At 37.0% G+C, this 24782-nt stretch overlaps 1 protein-coding gene across 1 annotated transcript in view; it reads left to right on the plus strand.

Moving 5' to 3' along the window:
• MED12L (mediator complex subunit 12L) overlaps positions 1-24782 on the plus strand; it is a 310414-nt gene that overhangs the window by 272040 nt on the left and 13592 nt on the right. The window contains exons 37-41 of the mRNA XM_090275855.1: positions 2265-2476; positions 15201-15290; positions 16917-17146; positions 18779-18935; positions 21874-21951. Of these exons, the coding sequence (XP_090131981.1) occupies positions 2265-2476; positions 15201-15290; positions 16917-17146; positions 18779-18935; positions 21874-21951 (767 nt within the window). The remainder of the gene's footprint in view (positions 1-2264; positions 2477-15200; positions 15291-16916; positions 17147-18778; positions 18936-21873; positions 21952-24782) is intronic.

Genomic DNA, 24782 nt, shown 5'->3' on the forward strand with positions numbered 1-24782 from the left:
GAGGGCAGGTGTTTTTTATGACATGTTTGCTCTAGTGTCCCCAGAACTCATGACAGCATGTAAGTAGGCTTTTAGGAGTAGGTTGTTGAGTGAATAAATGCAAACTATAAAGAACAAACTAGACTTGATAAATGTAGGAAATAATACACAATCGTTACCTCTTTTGACTTTAATTCCAAGGTCCTTGTGAACTTTCTAGCATTTTCAACATTGTAGATAATAGATCAAGCACAAGGACTATCTGAACTGAATACTAAATACTTTATAAAGGCACATACCCTTTCACCCTAGAGTGCTATAAAAGATATTTGCAAGTTGGGGGACTTGTTTATTAGGTTAATCCTTATGATAACAAGTTAGAAAAACATTTGAAGAAAACAACTATTTATGAGGGTTTTATACGTGTGAAATATTAGATTTTCATAAAATATAAATCCTATGAAATTGAGGAAGAGTATATACAACATGCTTCCATTTATGTGTAGTTAAAATGTAAAACAGTGTCCTTACACACACACACACACACACACACACACACACACCCTTTACCAGTCTCCCTTTCTCATTTATATACACCTGTATGGTAAATTTATAAGGAAATGTGTAGGAATAATAAACATCAAATTAGAATAGCAATATGGTAGGAGAAGGCAAGGAAAATAATTAGGTAGGTATATACAGAGGCTTCAACCACATCTTTTATATATATATATATATATTTTTTTTTTTTTTAGTTAATCCAGAGGTAAGATTACTGAAAAGTTAGAAAAATTAATAGAACACAGACCACAGTCTAATCTTTAAAAAGAATGTTCTTTATCTTTAAAATAAGTCTATTAAACTTTTATGTATTAGTTCTAATTCTTGCTTAAGCCTTGCTGTATGTTGCTCAGATAGGGTTCCCATTAATTCCCAAATGATCTTCAAATACTGCTCATTTGCTTTGTAAATCATATTGCTGATTGTCGTGCTGAGTATTTAAAAGAATGTGGGTTTTTTTTTTTGCTGAACAGCTTTAAAATATTTGTTTCTGTCATATAACTTGCTTATAAAAAGATAAAACATCTTTTGTGGGGTATTTATATAGAAGTTTTCTTATTCACTTACATTAAAGAATGTAGACTATGTGACAAGTGAAAGATTGGAACCTACTTTGAAATCAGCAAATGTTGTTTTTTTTTCCCTCTGAACTCTTAAAGGCATTTGACAAATTGCATATACAAAATATTGAGGATTTTCCTTGGTTTCTTAGCATTGATTGCTATTATCAACATTCTTGTTTATGTTATTTCTAGCCTTCAAAAAAGATGTGTTTTATCTTTAGTATCAAGGTATTTGAAGTTTGCAAGCATTCAGGTTTTTAAAGTTATTTTCATACCTCTGTACTGTAAGCTAGACATTTTCATTTTCCATAGTAAAGAAGCTTAAATTCCATGAGCTTCAAATTTGTTTAAAATTACAGAAGGGTTTCTCTGCCTGGCTTAGGTCACTTGGCAAAACGCACCACAAAGGCAATACGTTTTCTGCAGGTAATATGTTCCTGAAGACTGGCTTTCCATCATTTAAAACCCACATGATTCTGGAAGTATGCCAACACCTCTGTTTCAGGCTTTTCACCTTATCAATTCAAGTGGGCCCTCCTCTGTGAAGCCATTCAGATATTACAATTCTTTTTTTTTTTTTTTCCTTCTTCCTTATTTTTTTTTCTTTTATTTTTTGGTTTTTCAATTACAGTTGTCCCATTTTTTCCCCATTGCTCCCCCACACCCAGCCCACCCCTTCTCCCACAATCATATCCCTCCCCGTTGTCCGTGTCCATGAGTCATTTATACACGTTCCTTGACTAGACCCTTCCCTTACTTATCCCCCTTCTCTCCCTCCCCCCTCCCCCCTACTAACTATTATTCTGCTCCTTGTCCTATTTAGTTCGTTTGTTTGTGTTGTTCTTTAGTTTCCTGTATTAGGTGATATCATATGGTTATTTGCTTTCTTTGCCTGACTTATTTCACTAAGCATAATTCTCTCTAGTTCCATACGTGTTGTCGCAAATGGCAGGAGTTCCCAGATATTATAATTCATTCCCACATCACCCTCCCGTCCTTTGGAAATTATGCAATTCTTGTATAGGGGTGGGACAGTGCCTTATTTTCCATTTTGCTTCATGAAGTGAGGCCTTAGAAGGTGAGGTTTCTCCATTTTGATACAATAAGGAAGATCTGCTGCATTAATGTGTTGAAAGCCCTTCCTTCTGGTTGCTTTTACAGGTGGCTCCAGACTGGACCCTGCGGGTTCCTTTGTCCCCAGCAACACCAAGCAAGCTCTCTCCAACATGCTGCAGCGGCGCTCCGGTGCCATGATGCAGCCACCCTCCCTGCACGCGCTCCCATCGCAGCAGCAGTTGTTGCAGATGAAGGCCTTGCAGCAACAGCAGCAGCAGCGGCTCCTCAGGCAGGCCCAGGCGCGGCCATTCCCGCAGGTTGGTCCAGACACGTAGTGGCATCCTCCACGCACTCCATGGGGTCCTCTAGCTAAGGATGCACGCAGGTGTGGGGCACCTTCTTCCTGCATGCATATCCCTGGGTACCTGGGTGAGTGCATGGATAGCTCTCACCTACAGATTGATAAACACTTTTTCTCCTTTCCATTTTACTGTTATCAATGACCAAATAAGAACTTGAAATGTCTTAGGATCATTAAAAGTCTGCCTTAAACAAAAAGGAGAGCTAATGACCTTCTGGTTAGTTAGAAGCAGCAGGACCTGCATCCTTGAAATGACCTTCTCTAATCACTCACCCAGTATTTTAATTGTCATCATATTCATGTTGTGTCTCTGGAGCCCTCATGTTTCTTAGGTTTTCTCCTCCAGTGCCCTGGGCAGACTCTATTTTTATTGTATACTTAAGAAGGTGTTCAGCAGACATAGAATACATTGCAAATAACTGTCAGTAATGCATATCTTTAAATTATCTTGATTTATATTGTTTCTGTTTTTATGTCCTATATCCCATTCTCTTTAACTTTTTAGATGACAATGATTATTTAACAAAATAATGGTACGAGTCACACAAGACATAGCATAGACTCATGAAACCCACGATTCTATACGTAAAAAGAGAGAGGGGAGATTGTGACTTCCTTTTCTAGTTCCTATATACTTTTTTGTATTGTCTAAATTTTCTTTAAAATTTCCCCATTTTGATGATGATGATGATAGTAATAATAATAATATTTATAAGCAGCTAACACTGATGGAGCACTTACTATCTGCCAACACACTTCCAAGCACTTATAAATATGTTAGTTATCTTAGATCTCACAGCACTCCTATGAGTTAGGCATTTCTATGATCATCTAAGGAAGCAGCCAATCTTCAGGTATAACCTGCTCTAAGAAAAAACACAAAACTTTCAAATTAGCAAGAAATTCCCATGCTTTTAAAAATATTCTTTGTATTTTGCATAACTTTCTATGCATGTCTCCACTGTGTAACTTATGGTATGTCTGCATTCCATCCACTTAGTGATTTGGAGTGTTGGGGATATGAGGGTTAGGTATGCATTCTTAAAAATGCTTCCTTTTACCTGTATTATAAAGACAGGAAAGAGGAACCAAGTTGAACTGCATGTGAATGCAAACAACAGTCACTACAGGCTTGTCTCTCCCTGACCTCTAGTGATTCAAACTCTCTGGGTGTCAGGTAAGATGGGCCTAAGTTGCCTTTTACACAGAAATAATAAAGATTTGAATAAAATATTTAAAACACTTTGATTTTGCTTAAATAAGCAGAATGTTTGGAGCCATTTAAAACCTCACTGGGATTTTGCTTTTCTTGTGGATGATTGTTTCACTTTTTTTAATCAAGATAAATTAAAACTTTACTAGAAGTTGAATAGCCATCCCACTAAGATGAATTTTGCTCCCTTTTAAAATAATTTAAGCCTGAGTAAAATATGCCTTCTAATACATTTATGTAGTTTTTCATACCTACCTTTCTATCACTAGGTATAATTTGCCTTATTAATAGTCCACTTTCAAACTGTTACTGCTAAATTCAGTTTTGAATTGATCTAAGTGGTTCCTAGTGTCAGGGAAAAGCTCGCTGGGAAACACACCTGTCCTAAAAAGGTTCCTTCCCCATGAAAGCCATAGCAAGCAATTTCCCCTAAAGCAATTTTTTTTAAAGGAATTAATAGGATAATGTACATGTAATCAAAGATATCCTTGCATATTTGGAGAAGGCAGGCTTATGACCTAAAACATACCTGAAGGACCCCGGTAATCCCACACTTTCCTCTAACCACTTAAAAATACCTGACTCGATTATTTTCCACCACCTAGAGTTATACTGCTTGTACTAATAAGAATTAACTGATAGTTCATTCTTTTTCTAACTGATTCCTTTGTACCAACTCTGTCACAGTGTTGGATTTTTTTTTCTTTTTTTTCTTTCTTTCCTTATGTTTTTCCTTTTGAGAAATCAAGAATCCCTTCTTCAAGTAATAAAAGCTCACCTTCATAATACTGATTGTACAATATTCCCTTTCCCTCCTCCCCCATGTTCTTTTTTAACAGGTGAAACTCGCTTAGGAGTCTCTGAAGGGCTCTCAAGCAAATACATTTTTTCTTCAATCATCATTCTTAAAGGGCTGGATAATTGAGGAAAATAATATTCTTATAAGGAAGAGAATGCATACATGGCACAGTCATCTGGTAGAAGGGTCCTACATAGAGTAAATGAGATTTGTATGTAGCATCTGCCCTGTACCTGGAAGAGTCTGCCCTACTCAGTCATGTACAAACTATTACTAGACCTGAATCTAGCTAAATATAGTGTGGTGGCAGAAAAAAATTCTTAAGGTGTAGGATAAAAACAGAATTATATGGAATATAACTGATATAAATTGTTTGTGATATGATTCTGGTTCAGTTAGTTCTAATAAATATATTCATATGTTCTTCGTGATAGGAAATGATAGAGAAGCATTGATACTAATTTTGGTAGGAACCCTTTCTCAGATTAAATGCCTATACATAATGTGATTCTCCCTAGCTGCATAAAAACTTTCATGTTTCTTTTTTTCCCTTTCAGTTTTTGGCTTATTGTGAAAATGAAATTGATATCATTTTTCTTATTATCCTAGCAATTTTCTAACTACAGAAATTTATTTCTTAAATGTAAAAAAATGTGTTGGAAAATTTCCATTTATCTTAACCTTCAAGACTGGTTTTGGAATTGTAACAGATGCTTTTAAAGATTTTCAACTTTCTCTAAGCCTTGGATATGCGGCTTCCCAGACCAGTTGTCTGTGAATACCTTGGTCCCCACCCTCTCCTTATAAGGTTGGGTATTTGGGTCTTAAAATATTTTCTATCATCTTTTCATTCATTGAGCACAGGGTAGAAATCTGTGAGGTGTTTACAGTGGATTCATGTTTTGAGCATTTGTTTCCCAAAGCCTAGAGCTTCCTAGTAGCCTTAATCTTTAGCAGCCTCATTATCCTCCACAAATTCATCTCATAGCTGTCCCTCTGAATGCTTCCAGAAATTGCTCCCAGAAGTGACCTGCTATGTTTTGAAAACCTGAATTCTGGATATGTCTCAGTACTTGTCCCCCTTAGCCTATACCCATCTAATGAGACAAATTGATGTATGTAGGAAGCATCTAGTCTTAGTGCATGATGAAATTCAGAATACCATAACAAAGTAACTCTAGTTCTGCTGCAGAAACTGAATATAAGCTTCAGTTGGTCGTGGAATTTTCCATTATAGACCATCTTATGTTTCCTCAGGAATGTATTAAGACATTGGTATAGTGTCTAGAAAGCAGATGCTAAATAGTATGGATATTGTAAGGTATTTTTAATCAAATTATTTGATGTGATGATTGTTATATAATCGAGTATATTTTCTTACAGCTTTAGTGTATATCAACATGCATAAATATCTTTTGACAAGGAAGCTTTTCATTCTTCTTACAGTCTTTATTTGATACTCTTCATTCCTTACTCTGTGTCTTTTATTAAAATAGGACTGACTATAGTGACTATTTTCTTTCTTTTCCTCAGAGCCTCCCCTATAAAGTGGAGCTAATGCAATGTTTACTTTATAGAGTTCTTGTGAAATTAATTATTTAATACATTTCACAGACCTTAGGACAGTGGCTGGCTCATAGTAAGTGCTCAAAAAATTTTAAGTGCCATAGTTATTATCACTTTTATTAGTATTATTTTATGGTTATATTATTTCAGAAAAAAAAATCTATGCCACAAAAATAATATTGATTTTCTTAAATATGTTAAGAATTTAAAGAGAATAAAAGCACATTAAAGGCTTTACTTGTAGAGTTATATTAACTATCCCTAATAAGATTGGTGCTCAGTGGTCACCAATAAAAGAAACCCATAAAAAAAATGTTTGGTTTTCCTAATAGCCATTTTGGTGTCTTAGACCAGTATGTTTTTACTGTCTAAATTCTGTGATACAAACTTTAGAGGGGCTGATTCCAATTTCAATATTAAAAAGATCATTGTATTTCTTTTTCTGCATAGCCTATGAGAAGTATCACAAAATATAGAATATTGGTTATAACAATGGAAAATGCCGCTTAAATTGTTTTTTTTTTTTTTTTATATATCCAATATTTTTCTTAGAACAGAAGGAACTTCCTTCCCCACCCCCACCATATCCTTCTTCTGGGACTTTTTCACACAGGATAAAGGACTTAATTTCATGCCTTTGTTTATGGTATCACTTTATCCTGATTTCTGCCTTTCAGTGCACAAAATCATTTTGTGTAATAATCATTGCCACACAATTTAAGAGTCCAAATAAAGAGAGACAAAGATATACTTAAATTGATGGAGAAAAGTTTGGAAGAAAGAAAGCAGTTGGTTAAAAACTATAGATAGTAAATCAGAAGGATTTTTCATGACATTAAAGAGGAAGATTACTGGCAGCAGACAGAGATCATGTGCCCAGTTAAGGTAGTGGTTAATTGTAAGAACACTAATTTATCATCCATGGAGCAGGTGCCATTATTGTGTATCCAAATAAAGGCATTGGGTAACTTAATGAAAGAGGAATAATGGCTGAGTAACAGCCTCTCCTAGTTGTTAGCTTCTTGGCAAATGTGAATTTGTAATTCCTAAAAACATGCCTCTTGGATTGATGAAGCCAGTTTAAGACGATTAAGCAAACTTTTTGGATTTGGTATCAGCTTGGAACTTCTGTTTTCTTCCTTTACTTTTTAGTGTTATATTTTAAACAGGCAGATAAGAGTAGAAAATTATATAGGAAACACTGCCGTACTTATCACCTAGTTTTATTAAAAATGTTCTGCCATATTTGCTCTAAATCATTAAAAAAAATAAATCATTACAGATATGGATGAGGTTCCTTGTCTCCTCATTTGTTCTTTCCTATAAAGGTAATCATCATGAATTTAGTGATTTTCTTTTGTTCTTATACTTTTCAGTACATACTTATACATTCATTGACATAAACATTATATATAGTATTACTTTTATATTTTAAACTTTGTATAGTAATCTCACACATGTGTTACTGTATTGTTTTTCAACTTGTATTTTGACCACTTTTTAATTACATTAACTTTGTTACACTTATTTTTTTTTTCATTTGTTTTTTCTGGTTGAGTTGCTATTCCATTATGAGTAATAACATCCAGTCTCCTGTTGGGGATCATTTAAGTTAGTCCCAATTATTTCTAACTATTAACAATGGTACAGTAAACATTTTCGTGCATTTCTTCTCTATGTTTGGAGAGTTTTAGGGTGTGTACTTGGAAGTGGAAATGCTGATTTGATTTCTAAAGTGATAGTGATTCCTCTCAGTTATGAGTGTTTTCCTATCTCCACATCCTCACCAACCCTTGATATCGTCAGACCTTCATTTTCTCATTCAGTTCAGGTGAAATGGTATTGGATTATGACATTTTAATTTGCATTTCCTAATTATCTGTGAGTTTAGGTATTTTTTATAACTTTACTAGCTATTCAAGTTTTCCCTTTTATAATTTTCCTAATTGTAGAATTTGAGCATATTTCAAAATAATTTGATTTTTATTTGATAAAGGTAGACAAAATAGTCTTGTTGAAACAAATCTTGAGTTTTGACAGTGATCTTTAATGCATTTACTCAGAGAGTGTAAATTATAAACATCTCAGTGAGAAAATGTGAATGTAAGAGGACAAAAACCACTGAACAATAAATATGTCCTAAACCCCTTTATTTTGTTCCATGGATGGAAACCATGTCCAGGAAAGTAGGTGCTTTGCTTTTTACTTACCTGGTGTTTCTCTGTTTATTTGAATGATAAGGAAGTTGTCATTAGGCAAGCATAATGATCTAGAAGATAGTGTGTGCAGCTTTATTTTTGTAAGAGGGGAGCAGATTGGGGGGGAGGGGGGAGAGAACGGATCACTAATACACATGTGGTTGTTGGATTTAAAGACAAAGGTGCAGATGATGGATCATATGCCTACACCTGAAGTGGTGAGAATAAATATTATTTGCTTGGGAAATTCCTCCTATAATTTCTAGTCCTTAATATAGTAAAATACTTTTTCTGTTAGGGTTGAGAATCCTCTGCCTCGTTTCTGTCTCTAAAGCTCAGTGAGCAGAACAGTTTTAGTATCTCAGACAAAATGTTGCTTAGAATCTGTTTATAAAAATGATTAAACAAGAAAATTATTTACCTGAAGAATAGGAATTTTCCTCAAGCATTTGGTTCTGTTTTTCTAAATCAGATTCCCTGTCAGTGTGTAAACTTTGGTGGCACTATAAATATTTGTTGTCTGTTTTTGATTAATTGAATGTGTGGTTAACTCGATGCTCTGTTTTCATTTTCATTTACTGGGGCCGCAGCTACCTAATTACATCCTCCAATAATATATGCTACTGGCTTGTTCGCTTAATGTCTTGTCCATTCAATGTGACCCAAATTTCCTGAGCTTTCCTGCTGGCTCTAGGCCAAGAAAGACGCTGGCTCCCTGCTGTTCACTGGGGAGCGAGCATCCCTTTGCTGCAGGAAGTGTCTGCGTGTGACCTCTTTTATGTCACCATTTAACCTCCAGGTCGTGCTAGTCCATTGTATGAATATTACCATGTTTTTCAGTGTCCAAGACTATGGTGGTATCATTTGGCATATAAATGAATAAAACCTCTGTAGGGCCTGGGTTTTTAAATCTTGATTCCCTAAAACATTGTTTTAAAATGAACTATTTCATATGTATTTTGGCTACACACATCATTAGGCTAAAAAAAATCTTATCTGTATTGTCTGCCGTTTTCTTGCTGTCCCCTTTCTGTAGGACTTCTGTAACTCTGCTGTCTCCCTTCTGGAAGACTTTGACAACATAATGGTAACACCCCTGCTGTCATTCCTTTTTTTCTTTTTTTTTTTTAAGTAAGCTTTTATAGCTCTTTGAACATCAAAATGAGAAGCGGGTTATTCTTCTATAGCTGGTAATAATTATAGTCTTCATTTCACTGTTACTTGTTTTATGTTTGAGACTATAACACAAATTCATGAATGCATTGACCATATTCAATTTAATGGCATTTATTTCTGAAAGTTTTCCCCTTTGATTGCCTCATGATTTTCATCATACATGTGTGTGGTATAGAAAACAATGGACGTTCATGGCCTGGGCTTGGGAGCATAGACCAGTTTGTGCACCTTCATCTCAGTTCCAGTTCTGAACCCGTCTGTTCCGGAGCTCTTGCTTCTCTCTGTGGTAATTCACATCATCTGTAGGGGAACGCATGGCATGCTGACTCATAGGCCAATGCAAGATAATGAGAACTGTGGTTATGAAACATCCCCTTCTCATCACATCCCACTTACTGGCTACTCCAAATTCCTCAACAGAACTCTCATTTCAATTTTCTTTCCGGTATGGAGAGTATGTCTTTTCAAGCATAGATCTTGTGCATGCATGTTGTAAGACTTCACCTCTACTGCTTTGCCTGGGCTAGCTAAGAATGCATGTTTTGCATTAAATTACTTATAGGTTTCTGTATCAGGTAGCCAACTTACAACATAAACCCAAGAACCATTTGAATAAAAAAGAGCACACATCTCAGATGTGAATGTAAGTCAACTTGTTTCACTGCCAATTTAATGGGTAACATTTTTAATACATTGGTGAAAATATCCTTAACTGCATATTCAAGCTTTGCAAATATTTATGTTATTAAATACCTGTTATATAGGCAATTTCCTTAAGTTATTTCTGCAAAGGAAAGTTTGGAGACTTTTCTGAAAATTAATTTTTTGACACTTTGTGTTGTACAGTGACAAGGTGAGGTTTTTACTTATTTCAAAACTTGAATTATACATTATCAAATTTAGAACTGTTTTGGAGGTAGCTTGTATGTATTGTTCAAATGCTAATGTAATTCAGATAGAAAGCAATTTGTATAAATCATTGGTTTTGCTTTAAAAAATAGACAAAATATTTTGTTATGTATTTAAAGTCAAAAGTTTCTATCATTTCTATATTCATTCAAACTAATAGAAATATGTACATATATCTTTGCTTTGCTTTGTACCATTCTTATTTACCTTTAATATTCTCCATTATTAGAAATTTAATGAGTGTACATACTCAACCAATTATTATATTCATTATTTATGGACATGGTAATAGAATACAATTGTAAAAGTCTATTTTTCTATGAGGTGTGCTTATTTTAGAATGAATCCATTTGTTTCAGCAGGTAATCTTACTGTTGATTCTCAACCAATTTGTATTTGATGTGAAAGCTTTATGAGAATCAAACATAACTGGTCGACAGGAACTCTTGCAATTATAGAATTTTCTTTCATCTGAAATCAAAATATACCAGTATGATGTGAAGACCATTTCAGGTTCATACCATGTGTGTAGTCTTGAGCACCATTACTCAGTACCTGCCATGCTGACATCACAAATAAAACCCTTTTTGCTAAGATGATTCATAAAACATTACCCACTGGTTTTCGTTGGGTGACTTATTATTATTCCTAAATCAGCATTTTCAGAAACAGAGTCACAAAATCTATTATTTTAGGTGGAACTTGTCTCCTTACTTACGACCCTTTGACACTATTGACTAGTTACTAAATACAGATTTGAAAAAAATCATTAGTAGTGAACGGAGTGGATAAAAGATTCCTGATCCTCTAATGCTGCTGATTATAATACTGCCTGCTAGTTGGATGTATAATTAGTTCTTCCTTAGAAAGAGATCTCAACGTTCGCTCAGTTGACTGAGGGAGTGATTGCTAGTGAAGAGAACAGGACTCAGAAGAATGAAAATTATGTTTGAGTATGTTTTATCAAAATCTTTTAACCTACTAGATGCATTAACTTCAAATTATGAAAAAGGCCTTTGAGTCAACATCTTTTTTAGCTTAGATACTTATTCTAATTAAAAATAAAGCAGTAACCTGGCTGCTATGGCTCAGTGGATTGAGCGTCGGCCTGCGAGCCAGGTGTTGCTGGTTCGATTCCCAGTCAGGGCACATGACTAGGTTGCACATTAGGTCCCCAGTTGGGGGCGCGAGTGAGAGGCAACCACACAGTGATGTTTCTCTCCCTCTCTTTCTCCTTTCCTCTCTCTCTAAAAATAAATAAACAAACTAACTAATTAATTAATTAATTTAAAAAAAATAAAGCAGTAAGAAAATATTGTTCTTACGAAGGCCAGGAAAATAAGTCAGTATTGAACAGCATGGCTATTTAAAGAAGTTTTTAGAAAGTGGAAATTCTTGAAAATACAGTGGATTTATCTTTCTTACAGAGAGGCAAGCCCAAAGCAAAGTACATGAAAGGAAATTAGAGAAATGAAATGTAGAAATTTAGCTCAGGTAGCAATGTAGAGATAGCTTTGTGTAATTATTGGAATTTTCCAGTTAACTGTGGCTCATTCTCTTAGCACATTTTAGTCAAAGTGCTGGAATATGGGGGCCAGAGCAGGGCAAAAACATGTTCATTTTCTCTTTCTGCGATGTGCTCAAAGTCATATGCACCTGGCTAGACACACATATTTCTTCAAAAAACAGCCTCCTAACCTGTCCTTTGCACCCAGAAAACGTGAAGCTAATGTTGCCTCCGATTGTTTCAGTTAAACAGAATAAACCAAGAGGGGGAAATTAAGCCAATCTCCAGATATTAATGCAGGTAGAAGAAAGAAATCATTAGAATCATAGATGCTAAAAATTAAAGTAAAAAATGAGTTTTCTTCAAAAAAAAAAAGATGGTACTAAAAATGTGGAGCAATTGGAAAGCACTTGGTAAACTAACTTATGCTTGATTAAAAATAAATAAAGTACAGCTTAGAAGATTTTCCAAAAATACCAGATAAATGAATTATGTCTAACAAAAGTGTCACCATGTGTCCCAATTTGCCAGGCATGATCCCACTTTGCACCTGTTGTCCTGGCCTGTCTAGTTTGGATGATTAGCCCCTTATTGATTATATCAGTGAAACCATCCCCACCAATATTAAAAACCTTTTACTAAATCTTAATCTGTAGTTTCTCATGTTATGATCCTTGTTAAGCATTTATAAAATCTTTCAAGTTACTAAAGAACTTTTTTTATTCATTGTTTCCCCAACAAATTGAAATATTTCTACAATTTGAAATCATGCATTCCTGGCATTATTCTGGGAAAAACCAAAGGATGATAGGAGTCTGTTTCAGTTTGGTGGAAGAGTTTGGGGTATTTTTCAAAACAATTCAGGGTAGCATATGATAATGAAGCTACTCACAGAGCACTTGGATAGTGCTAGCCAACTGGGGTGTTTCTGATTTCCTCAGGGAAGATGTTGCATATCAGAATTATTACTTCCTGTACATAAGTAGGTGGTGGGAGGGAACACAGTATGTTCACAAATAAATAGTTAACCTTTAGACAAAAATGGTTGACTGAGGATGCATGAATTTAGAGTGTAAAAATTGACTTGAAATTTTTGATCCTTCTCTCCTTGCTTCTTTTGAAGTTACAGTGGCTTTTTCCTTGAATGTGTTTTTTGCTTGAATGTGATAGAATAGTTTTTAATTCATATTTCTTTAATCTCAACTGCTATTTGTCAATAAAAGAGTACAGCCCAATAATTCAGATACTTACCTTATTAGTATTCTACTTTTCCCCCACATGTAAGTCATAGTTTGTTTTGTTTCATAAGTTTTCCAATAAAGAAAGAAAGAGTATAGAGTTAGAAAGATCTGCTGTACAAATCAGCGTACAGCTGTTACATTCGGGTCTTGTTTCCTTCAGGCCAAAACAAAGCATGGATATTGTAGACTACATATGGATCTCAAGATTCTAACTCACAGATAATTCATTTTTCTCCATTTCTATCAAAATGATAGTATACATATATTTGTCCCCACAAAGAAGTACAACATTATGTTTCGGGGACCTCATAAGAAGCTCTCAGGGAGCACTGATTTGAGGAATGGCATTTAAAGATCTGGTTGATTTATTGACTTCTTGCCATAGTGTTTAGAAAATCCGATGCCATTTAGATACTTGGGCAATAGTTGTAGGTTTCTGATGGCCATAGTGCCATGGCATGGGTTCCCACACAGGGATTTGGGTCAGTTTCTCTTAGACACAGGCAAATGGAGATATAATTACATCTAAATTAATCAGCTAAAGACCAAGGGTATCCTTATGGTACCCTATTTTGGAAAGTGAGATTCTTGTTGAAGCTGTTATATACAGATACCATAGTAGATACTCTCAGAAATTGATATTTCGTTTGCATATGGGTAGGTAGTCATCCTAGGAGAGGCTGAAATTCTTAAATGCCCCGATTTTATGTGGGGATCAGAGAAAGAACTTTATTGTCTGATGTATACATTCAATATTTTTTAATGTCTTAATAGAGAGCCTCCATTTGGTTATTTATTGGGGTGAGTGTAAGAGGCTATATGTCCCTAAATAATAAGCATGAAATGGGGTTTTAAATATTTTCATCCTTAATATGACATGTAGAAGCATCTTGTCACAATGGAAAAAGCCCTGGACTTTGGAGTCAGACTTACCTGATTTCAGAGAGTGGCTTAGCCAGGTATAGTTGGGTGCACTCACTGAGCTGCTTAGGCTCTTTGAGTCTTAGCTTCTCGCTGAAGAAAATAGGGATGATGCTCCCTCCCTGCAGAGCTCCTGTCAGAAAATGGGAATGAGAACAAGAAGCCCAGTCCCTGGCATATAATAAATGTTGAATAAATCTTAAGCTAAATGTTTATTCCCTTCTGTTAGAAATAACTATCTTAGTTTCTAAGAACATGAAAGTGTTTTACATAACTACAATTTAGCACTTAAGAAAATGAGGACATCTATTATGTAAAACAAAAGTAAAATATCCTAGGATAAACCCCATTCTTTATAATTAGTAAGTCCTAAAAGTACATAATGGGCAAAAGCTAGACCTCTTCCTGTGCTTATTACTGCAAACTTCCAAGAAGTAGCTTTTGACGCCAAACATAAACTACATATTGCTTTTATGAATGTATTTATTTTCCTAAGGCCAAATGTATTAAATTAAGACTGTAGAACAAATGTTAATTGGTTTTATTTTAGATTGTAGTTGGTTAGAATTGTACTTGCTGTTAACTTGTTATAAATTTTTATTGATTATATTTTAATTATTAGAGTCATGGGAGATACCAAATTTATCCATTGACTACATAGCTAAATAAGCATATTTTAGGTCACTGTGATGAACCTTTATTAAAAAGTATGAAATTTGTATATGGCATTTGTATGTGCCACCCATGCTCTTTCCTTTATGGGCACAGGAACATGTGACTCTGTGGTTTCAGCTTTTACAATAAGGGACTCGTGACGTTTACTCTAAGGGGCATCTGTATCCTGGAGTGTTCAGGAATACTGCCTCGGAGCCTCTCCGATGAGCAAACTGTTGATTATTATGGCTTGTATTTATGTCATTACTCTGTTGCTGGGGACGTCTGTAGTCTTCTTTGAAAGACATAGTATGTTCAACAGTCTTTACACATATAGGAAATTGATGAGAAATCAAATTGAATGCAGTTTGGAAATCTGCAAGTTCTGTATTCACATAATGACATCTGGTGTAACGGGTTATTGGGGTTATTAACCAGGAGCTCGGATCCAGCCCTTGCTGTTTTGATCAGGAGTCCCCTCGGCTTTGTTTTCCAGGGTCAGCCGGGGGACCAGGCTGCTCTCTGTGCTGCCCAGGCACGGCCCTCCCCTCAGCTCCCCCAGTATCCAGGGCTGCAGCAAACACAGGTACCCACATTCGTTTCATAGGTGCAGCTGGGACTTTTAATCTCTTTGTTTGAAGTGGGAAACCAAGTAAATAATGTGTCTACTCCCTAATGGGGTCTAGTACTTAGTTATTCCTTCCGTAGATTATAATCAACATTTCAAAAAATATATGTATATGTCCAGTGATTGTTGAATGAGTGTCAGGATTAATTTAAAGAACACAACATTTTAGGAAATTCTTGAATTAGAAACAAATAAACTCAAACCTCTATTAATGATGATCATAGGTTTTGAAATGCTTAACAGTTCCAACGTACTATGTTATAACATATAATGATGTAATTCATGATTGAATTTGTCATATACAAAGATAGCTTCAAAGATGAATATGATAAAATAAGAAGATAATTGGTTTTGGAATCAGATCTTTGCAAAATTCTTGGCAACTTACTAGCTATGTAACATTGTCCAAGTTACTGTGAGTCTTAGTCCTCTTCTCTGTAAAACAGAGGGGGACATTGTGAGTAAGGCAATCTATAGAACTGTGACAACCTAGAACTACACTATGCTGCACCACATACACACCAGCTACTCAACAAATGGTGGACTTCCCTTGGTATAATGTAAACCTGGAGCTATTTTTTTTTCTAATAATTTTGTTTTGTCTGCATCCATATACTTTTACTCTATCCCTTCCATAATCAGGAGCCAGGGATGTTGGCAAAGCTGCTAGTTGGGGCTAACAGTTTATACTGTGTCCACAGCTGACAGGAGGGTGAGGTTGGCCTTCAGAGGCACTGACCCTAGAGCCTGGCTGCATTCATGCTGCCTGCTGGAAGACCATTATGCTTTACGCTGCCTTCCAAATCAGCCACTACACCATCTGAAAATGTGGTGCTTTCAGGATTTGAACAGCAGTCCTCTTCTGCTTTAACCAGCATTCTATTCTATAAAGTATAGAAAGTGATCTAGCAGAACCTCAGGTTTTTCATTTACATTAATGTCAAGATATAGAGAAACAGTCACATGTGTGTCCATACTGCATAGAAAAATTAAGTGCTCAGGTGATTGGCACTGTACTGAAATGGGCTACGGTCCAATCAGGACTAGAGGATATTAAATAGTCTTCAGTTCCATCCTCATTCTGGTAAATGCATTAATTGTTTTTTTGTTTGTTTGTTTAATAACTGGTTAGTTATGAAAGGCACATTCATCAGATTCAAGGAGGTGTAGTCACATATCAGGAAAGTGTATACCATTATTTTAATGTATGTGAGCAAGGGGTAGCTTTCCTAGGTAATTTTGGAAATGACATTATTGACGCTTGGGATCCGTTGTGATGTCATCTGTGCATGAAAGATATGGATGCTTGTCTGTAAGGAAACATCTCTTCCTTCAAAATAAGCTACTGATCTGGAAACTAATCTCGTAACTGAATGAGCATTCTTTTTTGGTTGCTTTCCTGAGAAACCATTATGTAACCAGTTAATTCTGTAGCTTTCTGGTCCTCTTCATAAGAACATTTGAGAATACTGAACTTCAGGGGGCTCCTCCTGGGTTTGTTTATCCCCATAGATCAGTATCTCAGCCATAGGAAAGCTGGTGGTAAATTAAGACATTGACTTTGCTCCTTGTGCCTGCCTGCAGTCCATGCCCCAGGGCTATACGATGTATGGAACCCAGATGCCTTTGCAGCAGAGCCCGCAGCAGCAGGCTGGTGGCATGGTCCTGTCTCCCAGCTACAACTCCAGAGCCTATCCGGCTGCACACTCCAACCCAGCGCTGATGGAAAGGCTCAGACAGATGCAGCAGCCACCCAGTGGCTACGTTCAGCAACAGGCATCGCCGTACCTGCAGCCTTTGACTGGCTCTCAGAGGTAACACAGCGATTGAAGTAGTGGACACCATTCTTTGTTATGCTTCTTTGAGAGCATGGCACTTTATATAGCTTTTATGAACTTGCATATTTGCACTTAATTTGCATTAAGTCATCTTATTTTTATGAGCACCCAGATAGAACTCAAAATAGGCAATGACCCATCTTGTTTATTTCATTCAGGACCCCTGTGTTTTGATTCACATCTTCCATAGTATGGGTGTAATATAATTAGGTGAAAACACTATATTAGCTCTAGTGTTCTTTCTTTTCTTCTCTTTTAAAAAGGGATTTTTAGCTAAATATACCTAAGTTAAAAAAGAAAAAGCATTGATTATCATTAACAATGCCTTACTAGAATATGTTAATCAAAGCCATAAAGTCTGTGATTACAATACTCATTATGATGGTGCCTATAAGACTTCTGTTTACTCTTAATTTTTACCTTTCCCATGCCAGGGATAGTTGGCAAATGTATGATCATGAAAGATTTTATTTTAAGTCCTTTCTTTAATTAGATCTCTTAGACATAGTGTATAATTTCACTGTCCATTATAGTAACCATCAGCCACATGTGGCTATTTAAATTTAGATGAATTAAAGTTAAATTAAAAACTTTGTTCCTCAGTTACACTATTTACATTTCAAGTGGTCAGGAGCCACTAGGAGAGCCAGCAGGGCCAGCATCTAAGACGTGATCAGTGCAGTCACACAGGTCACCATGTTTAGAAGGACCCACGCTTGATTTAATACTCTACCTTTGCTTTCTTGAAATTCTAATTTTCTATCTGGAAGCCTTGCACTTTTATTTTGTGCTGAGACCTAAAATTATGTAGCTAGTCCTGGTGGCCAGTGGCTTGGTGGACAACACTGATACAGAACATTTCGGTCATCATAGAAAGTTCTGTGGGATGGCATTGATCTAGAAGAATTAAGTTTCATGTAGAACTCTGTGCAGTATTGGGTAGCAGCTTAGCTCCATTTATTATCCATGACTGCATGGCGGTTCCAAGTAATCACTACTTGGAAAGTTGGCAAGGGAGATGGTAGCCCATTTAGGAAAATAAATAAAATTGGAAAATATATTTATTATTTTTCTAATAAGTAGTAGCATTTCACATTGCCTAAGAATTTAAACATTAAAGCCCAAAAGTTCTGGATTTAAATTCCGCCTGGTGCCATTTGCTGTCTGAATTACTTTGATGAGTTATTTCTGTAGCTTTCTGTTTTCTCAGTTTTAAAGTGGGGATAACAAAATGACTGACCTCCAAAGGCTGCTTTTGGGAGTCAATGAAATAACACCTCTCAGACTTTGACCACAGTGCCTACTCCAGAATAATACTCAATTAATGTCACTTATTATTGAAAACTATTAACATTTTTTAAAAGTAATTTATACATGATAGCAATTCTACCTAAAGTAGTAAGCTTGCTTGTTCTTTTTCAAGTGATCCTGTCTATCCCTGGGACTCTAGATTATCTTAACCACTGGCCTTTATTGCATTTGAATTGTACAGGTAATTATTCAACAGATTGTTTCTCTGTGAATGTCTGTGATATGCTTGCTAGTGGCGCCAATTAAAAATGTGACAGTGTACTCAGGCCTGAAACAAGCTGCATTATTCTTTCCCAGACTGAATCATCAGTCCCTTCAGCAGAGCCCTCTGATGGGTGGAGGAATCGATGCAGTGCTGACTTCCACACATCCAAACCTTCCCTCGGTGCCGCTGCCTCAGGACCCGATGAGGTCCAGACAACCGCAGGTGCGACAGCAGCAGAGGCTTCTCCAGGTATGGGGCTGGGAGGTGATGTCAGTACATGGTGGGTCCAAGGAGCCCTGTGTATGTGACAGTAGGACCTAAAATGGTGTAATTTAGTTCAACTTGGCCAGGGTCTTTCTTTCTGTCTGCATCTGTCTGGTCACAGGCAGGAGAGTACATTTTGCAGAGCATCCTTCCCCTTTCACCAAGGTTCGAGGTAGCTGGATGCCTTTGTTTTGGTAGTGTAAGCCACTGCTTAGTCTGTCATTATTTAATGAGAGTCCATGCGATTTGAATGCAAAATTTCTTATATTGTTTAAAGACGGGGGGGGGGAAGCTGTCCAGAGTTTTTGTCAGATTTTGGGAGCAGTCTTTAATCCAAAAAAATTCTGTAGCACCTCTGGTCTGATTAGGCTGTGAAGTTGGTGTTATATAAGTACAATATTTCAATGGGACATTTCATCTTGACTCTGTTAGAATCCGGAAAGCTCAGTCGGCAGCCATCCGTCTCGAGAGACGATGGTGTAGCTTCTTAAGAGTCTTATCTGCACCGCCGAGAATGGTTGTGCAGTCCGACTCGGGAGTGACACGGTATCTGTCTCCTCCCGTGTTAAATCGACATCTTGCGATGACGCTGGAGTGTCCTCTCCAGTGAAGCTGAAGCTACAGAGCCTGGGCAGGGTGATATGGAGGGTCTGCTGTTGCCCATGCAGCAGACCCCCCCTCTCTTCGCAGCTGAAGGATCCAAGGGAAAGACGGAGTCAATACAGCTTGGCTTCAGGTGTGCCGCAGGAGTTGCCGGTATTGACTACAACGTCAAACCGCCTTAGGGACTCCGGCTCCGGATTTTCTGTCGGGGTTTACTCCCTTAGCCTTTCCCCTGAAGAGGTATGCCGCAAGGCAGCGGAGGTTTTTTGGAGTCAGAGTTTTCCTTCTCTGATGTGCCCTGACTGGAAGATCGAACCAGCGACACTTAGCTCGCAGGCCGACGCTTAATCCACTGAGCCAAACCAGCCAGGGAATCTGGAAAGCTACTCTTTCATTATTTGAAATAAACTTTGAGTCTCCTAGATAAAGCGTTCCTTCCCTTGACACATTCTTGCTTCTAACTTCCTCATTTAAGAAATAAAGGCTCTTATGTTTACCTGTCCATTTGTCTTCATTGTGCGTAAGTTTATCCTACGTTCGTGGATTGGAGATTGCCTGATGAGTCTGTGCAGTGTACTCTGATCTTACCAACAGTCCAACTTGAGATGCACTGTCATTTTATGTTTTACCAAGAAAGAGAAAAAGCACCAAGTAAGAGGGATCTACTAGAGCTGGAGTACTGAGGCCTATCCTCTTGGTGAGGTGAATGAAAAATAACCTGCCCTGCAGAAAGGGACAGGGAAAGAATTTGCCTGTCTCAACCCAGAACTGATATTTATATTTCCTCTACTTTGAAATTTCAGTTTCAAATCACTAAGAAGTTACATTATTTATTTACTACTTTCTATCTTGTGTTGGTGTTTTTTAAGGCTACAAATATTGAAAACCTTCCATGTCAGTTAATATGTACTTTTTATCACAATTAACATAATATGTCTTCCTAGTAATTTTTTTCATTAACAACACATTCCTGGTCTTGGTCAGGTAATTCAGTTGGCTAGAGCATTTTCCCAATATGCCAAAGTTGCAGGTTTGGTCCCCAGTCAGGGCACATACAAGAAGCAACCAGTGAGTGCATAAATAAGGGAACAACAAATTTTCTCTCTCTCTCTCCCTCCTTGCCCCGCCCTCCCTCTGTCCCTTTGTCCCTCTCTCCCCACTCCCCCCATTCTCTCTCTCACATCGATAAATATATATTAAAAAAAAAAAACAATCCCTAGAGATAAAAGTGATTTGCTTTTGAATCAGAATTACACTTAGTGATTTTTTTGGTGCTTGATTACATCCACAGAAGAACAAATTAATAATTATGAAGTTGGGATGATTTTTCTTGGAAGAATTTACAGAGAGTAAAATGGAAAATTGGCTCCATATTGTAATCACTATATTTCTAGCCCAAGAAGCACTGTTCATGTTGGGAGAGACCCCGTCCAGATCTCTTCTTGGATTCCACATCATGAGCATTGTCGCTTAGTAAGAAATGACATCTGGCAATAGTCATTTATTACCTTGCCCTTCAGAAGACAAATGAACTGAAAGATAGTGTACAAACCAAGTTGGAAAAGGCAAAGTATGAAAAGAAGTCTGATGCTGTCATCATCAAGATGAAGTGTTTGTGCGGAGGACACTTTAAAGGTCATGAGACAAACTACCTATTAATATTTTCCTCTGCATTCTCTGTTTCTTCTCTGACTTGGAAGTGTTTTCCAGGAGTTTTGCGTTTGAGCCACTTTGTCAAGACAACAGTTAGGATTTTATTCTCATAATTTATGCCAGAACTTCCCACCTCTATGACTTCCTTTTTAAAAAATATATAATCTTCAAGAGCTATTCAAAAACAACTCCTTCTCTACTTCCTCATCCTCCTTCTCTATCTTCATTTTCATCTTCATCTTCCTTAAAAAAACAAACTCTTCAAAAGTCCATCCAGATATCATAGGGAAAGAAAAGATAACTACTGAGCTGTCCTCATCTAAGCTACTAGTATAAGATAGGATACAATATGTGTAAGGCAGATGACATGAAAGGAGTTAGCAGTAAGTGCAGAGGATGTCCCGGGACAGTGCAGGACAGGCAGACGGCACTGCAGCTACTGCAGGACGAGGTCCCTGGGGTGGGAGTGGTCCAAGAGGGCTTCATGGACGAACAGATTTAGGTCTCTCCTTGAAAGATGAATAATGTTTGGCAAGGCAGCAATGGAGGAGGCTGGTGTATGTTATTTTTTTGCAACAACATAATTAAATAAAAGGCGTATGGGAAGAGGAGATTGGAATATTAACCCCCTCTGTTGAAGTACACAATGCTTTTTCTTCCTTTCTAGATGCAGCAGCCCCAGCAGCCCCCACAGCCCCAGAGTCAGACCCTCAGTCTGCAAGCAATGCAGCCCCAGCAGCCTTTGGTAAGTCCTGGTGCTTTGGAATCGAATATGAGGGCATTTTCTTTAAAGTCTGTTTGCATTTTTCATGTCTGATAATATTGTTAATTATTAAAATAGCCTAAATATATCCTAGCAATTTTCCCCAAATTTTGTCAGAGTGGGATTGTATTGATATAGTAGTCAGTATATTAGTTTTCTTAGAAAGCGCTAAATAACTATTTGGGGTTCCATAGGTTATATCATTTTTCCTCTTCAAGTTTTTCCAGACATCTCAGTAGACTAAAATATTTATATTCAGACACAAATATTTTTCTCTCAACAATGTTAAAATGATAATTTACTAAATATATGTTTAGAAGATTATCTTACTTTGAATTCTTACTATAATCTCATAAAAGCATGAGAGTGCTTTCTGAAATACTATCTTTACTGATGCAAGAGAAATACTGATTTCAGCCCGTTGGCACTTGCTGCAAGAATTTTCAAGTACTTTATAATTGTAGAGTTTACGTCCCCAGCTTTGTAAACCACAGCGTCAGTGAACATTTGCAAGCCTCAGTAATCTGCTACAGCCTTTACTTTTGCAGGTGCCATATCCCTGCTTTTTCTCTTAACATACTATTTTTCTTTATGTTGTCTCTTTTTCTATTTACTTAAATGTATTCTAAAAAGGAACATTTTACACTATCATCAATGGTCACATGGCTTGCTATGTATTGGAAAAACCTGTAAAAATAAGTACTGCTCTGAAGGTAATTCAGCAACGTGAGCTGTGTGCGTGAGTACTGCCTAGGAGGAGCTGGCTACTGCATTTCTGATGCTTCGGGAAACTGGTGTTTCTTTTCATGACAGGATTTCCATGTGGATGGTTTCACAACTTGTAATAAAAAAGGAACAATATGGCTGGGGCAATAGTACATTAGGAGGGATCAGAGTGTAGTTAGGTGCTAAAGGTCTGGTAATACCCGGGCAGGACTGCAGAAGGAACATGGTCAGTGGGAACAGGGCCTTCCATATGCATTTGACAGGCCTCCGCCTTGGTCAGTGTGGTCTCCATTTTTAAGGAAGTTCTTCTTTATCATGAATTTAGGTTTGTTTAGTTTTTTATAGGTCTGATTCTTTTTTCTTTTTTTTTTTTTTAATGTGTCTATGACATTTACTGCAATCTACCTTCAAAATCCTTTTTAAGTAGAGCAGTATATAAACATTCACAGACTTTCTTTATCATCACAGGTGTATTAGCAGGGATTGGCTGACTGTTCTTTACAAATGTGGATGGGGCTCCTTTGGTTGGGGTACTGCTAGCTGACTCTAATGTCTCTCCTAAGAACAAGATTTAACTTTGCCTTTTATAATCATTTCAAACTAACAGAGAGTTGCAAGGATAATACAAAGTATTGCCATAAGCGATTCACCCAGATTCACTAATTGTTAACTGTAGGGGACTGTTCTGTGTGATTTTGAGAATCATAGCCCAAACCTTGAGCCAGGCTCCAGAGAGCCTTGTCAGACTCAACCAGGACACCAGGAAGGTACAGGCAGATATGACTCAAAGGCAACTCAAGAGGTTTCCATGGGAACTGGATTTGAAGAATGCATATTATGCTTTAGAGCTTGCTCTGCTTTTCTTATCTCTTAGTTAACTATAAACAGTGTGTAGCTAAAAATGTATGAAGCCTTGCACCTGATGTCAGTATGGTGTCAGGATGTTTAACAGACCCTGACACAGAGCGGTCACTGTGTTCTCTGTATTTATATCTGTAATCAGTAACTGTCAACTGTAACCCAAGCATCTAAAGCTTATTGATGATTCATAAGTCTTGACCTTGTATCTCCCGAATCCTCTCCTCAGTAAAAGGGGCCAGGAGAAAGCATTCGAGACTCTTCTCCACTAGAGAGATTTGCCACCTCTCCTCCCTCCAGACAAAAGACAGTGTCCTGGGTAATTTTGTTCTCATCTGTGATCCTGACACCTCTGCTAGACTAGGAGTCTCCACCGAGCTGGGGCATTGGAGGTAGACTGCCTTAGTAAACATTTTGCACATTTGTTTTATTATTCTTGATCTAAACACACACACTCACTCACTTTTTTCCTGATCTATACAGCTGTGTAAGCTGCAGGCTCATGCCTCTTTACTCTAAATACTTGTGTGTGTTTTCAACAACAAGAATATCCTCTTACAAAAACTTGATACAGTTAAAATCAAGAAATTGGTAACATTAATAGAAAACTACAATCTATACATTTTTGCAGACTGCTAATTGCACCAATAATGTCCTTTATTGCAGATTTTTTACCGCTCTGGGATCTCACTTTGTATTTAGCTTTTATGTATGTTAACTTTTCATCTTGTAATTCTGCAGCAATATTAAGAGAATTTTTATGTTTTTAATCTTGTGGTAGTGTTCCTTATTAGTTCCACTAATTTATTATATGCTTTATATCTGTATTTATTGATTTTTATTATAAACAGCTCCAGCATCTCCAATTCTTGTTACAGGCCAAAGAGTGCTCTTTGTTCTTTGTTTCTCTCCTGCTAGAGGCAGAGCAGTAAGCTGGCTGTTGAAGAGAATCTGACTCTGATTCATTTGGGGCTCTGAGTCACACAGTCTCTTGGAAGATGTGGTAGTGGTAACACAGCCGCTGCCTCCCTGTAGCTTGCCCTACCACTCTCTGGTGACATTCACAATCTAATTCAACAATTGCTTGTTCACTATGTACGGTGGAGGCCAGCATTCGGTTACGGAGCACGCTAACGAACCGCCAAGCATGCCTTCTGCCAGCCGGAGGGCTTAGCATGGCTCTGAAACGGAAAATAAAAGAAGATCTAGAGAGGTTGAATTAGTTTGCT

Source organism: Furipterus horrens, unplaced genomic scaffold, assembly GCF_987537825.1.
Source record: "Furipterus horrens unplaced genomic scaffold, mFurHor1.1.pri manual_scaffold_1, whole genome shotgun sequence".
Classification (NCBI taxonomy): domain Eukaryota; kingdom Metazoa; phylum Chordata; class Mammalia; order Chiroptera; family Furipteridae; genus Furipterus; species Furipterus horrens.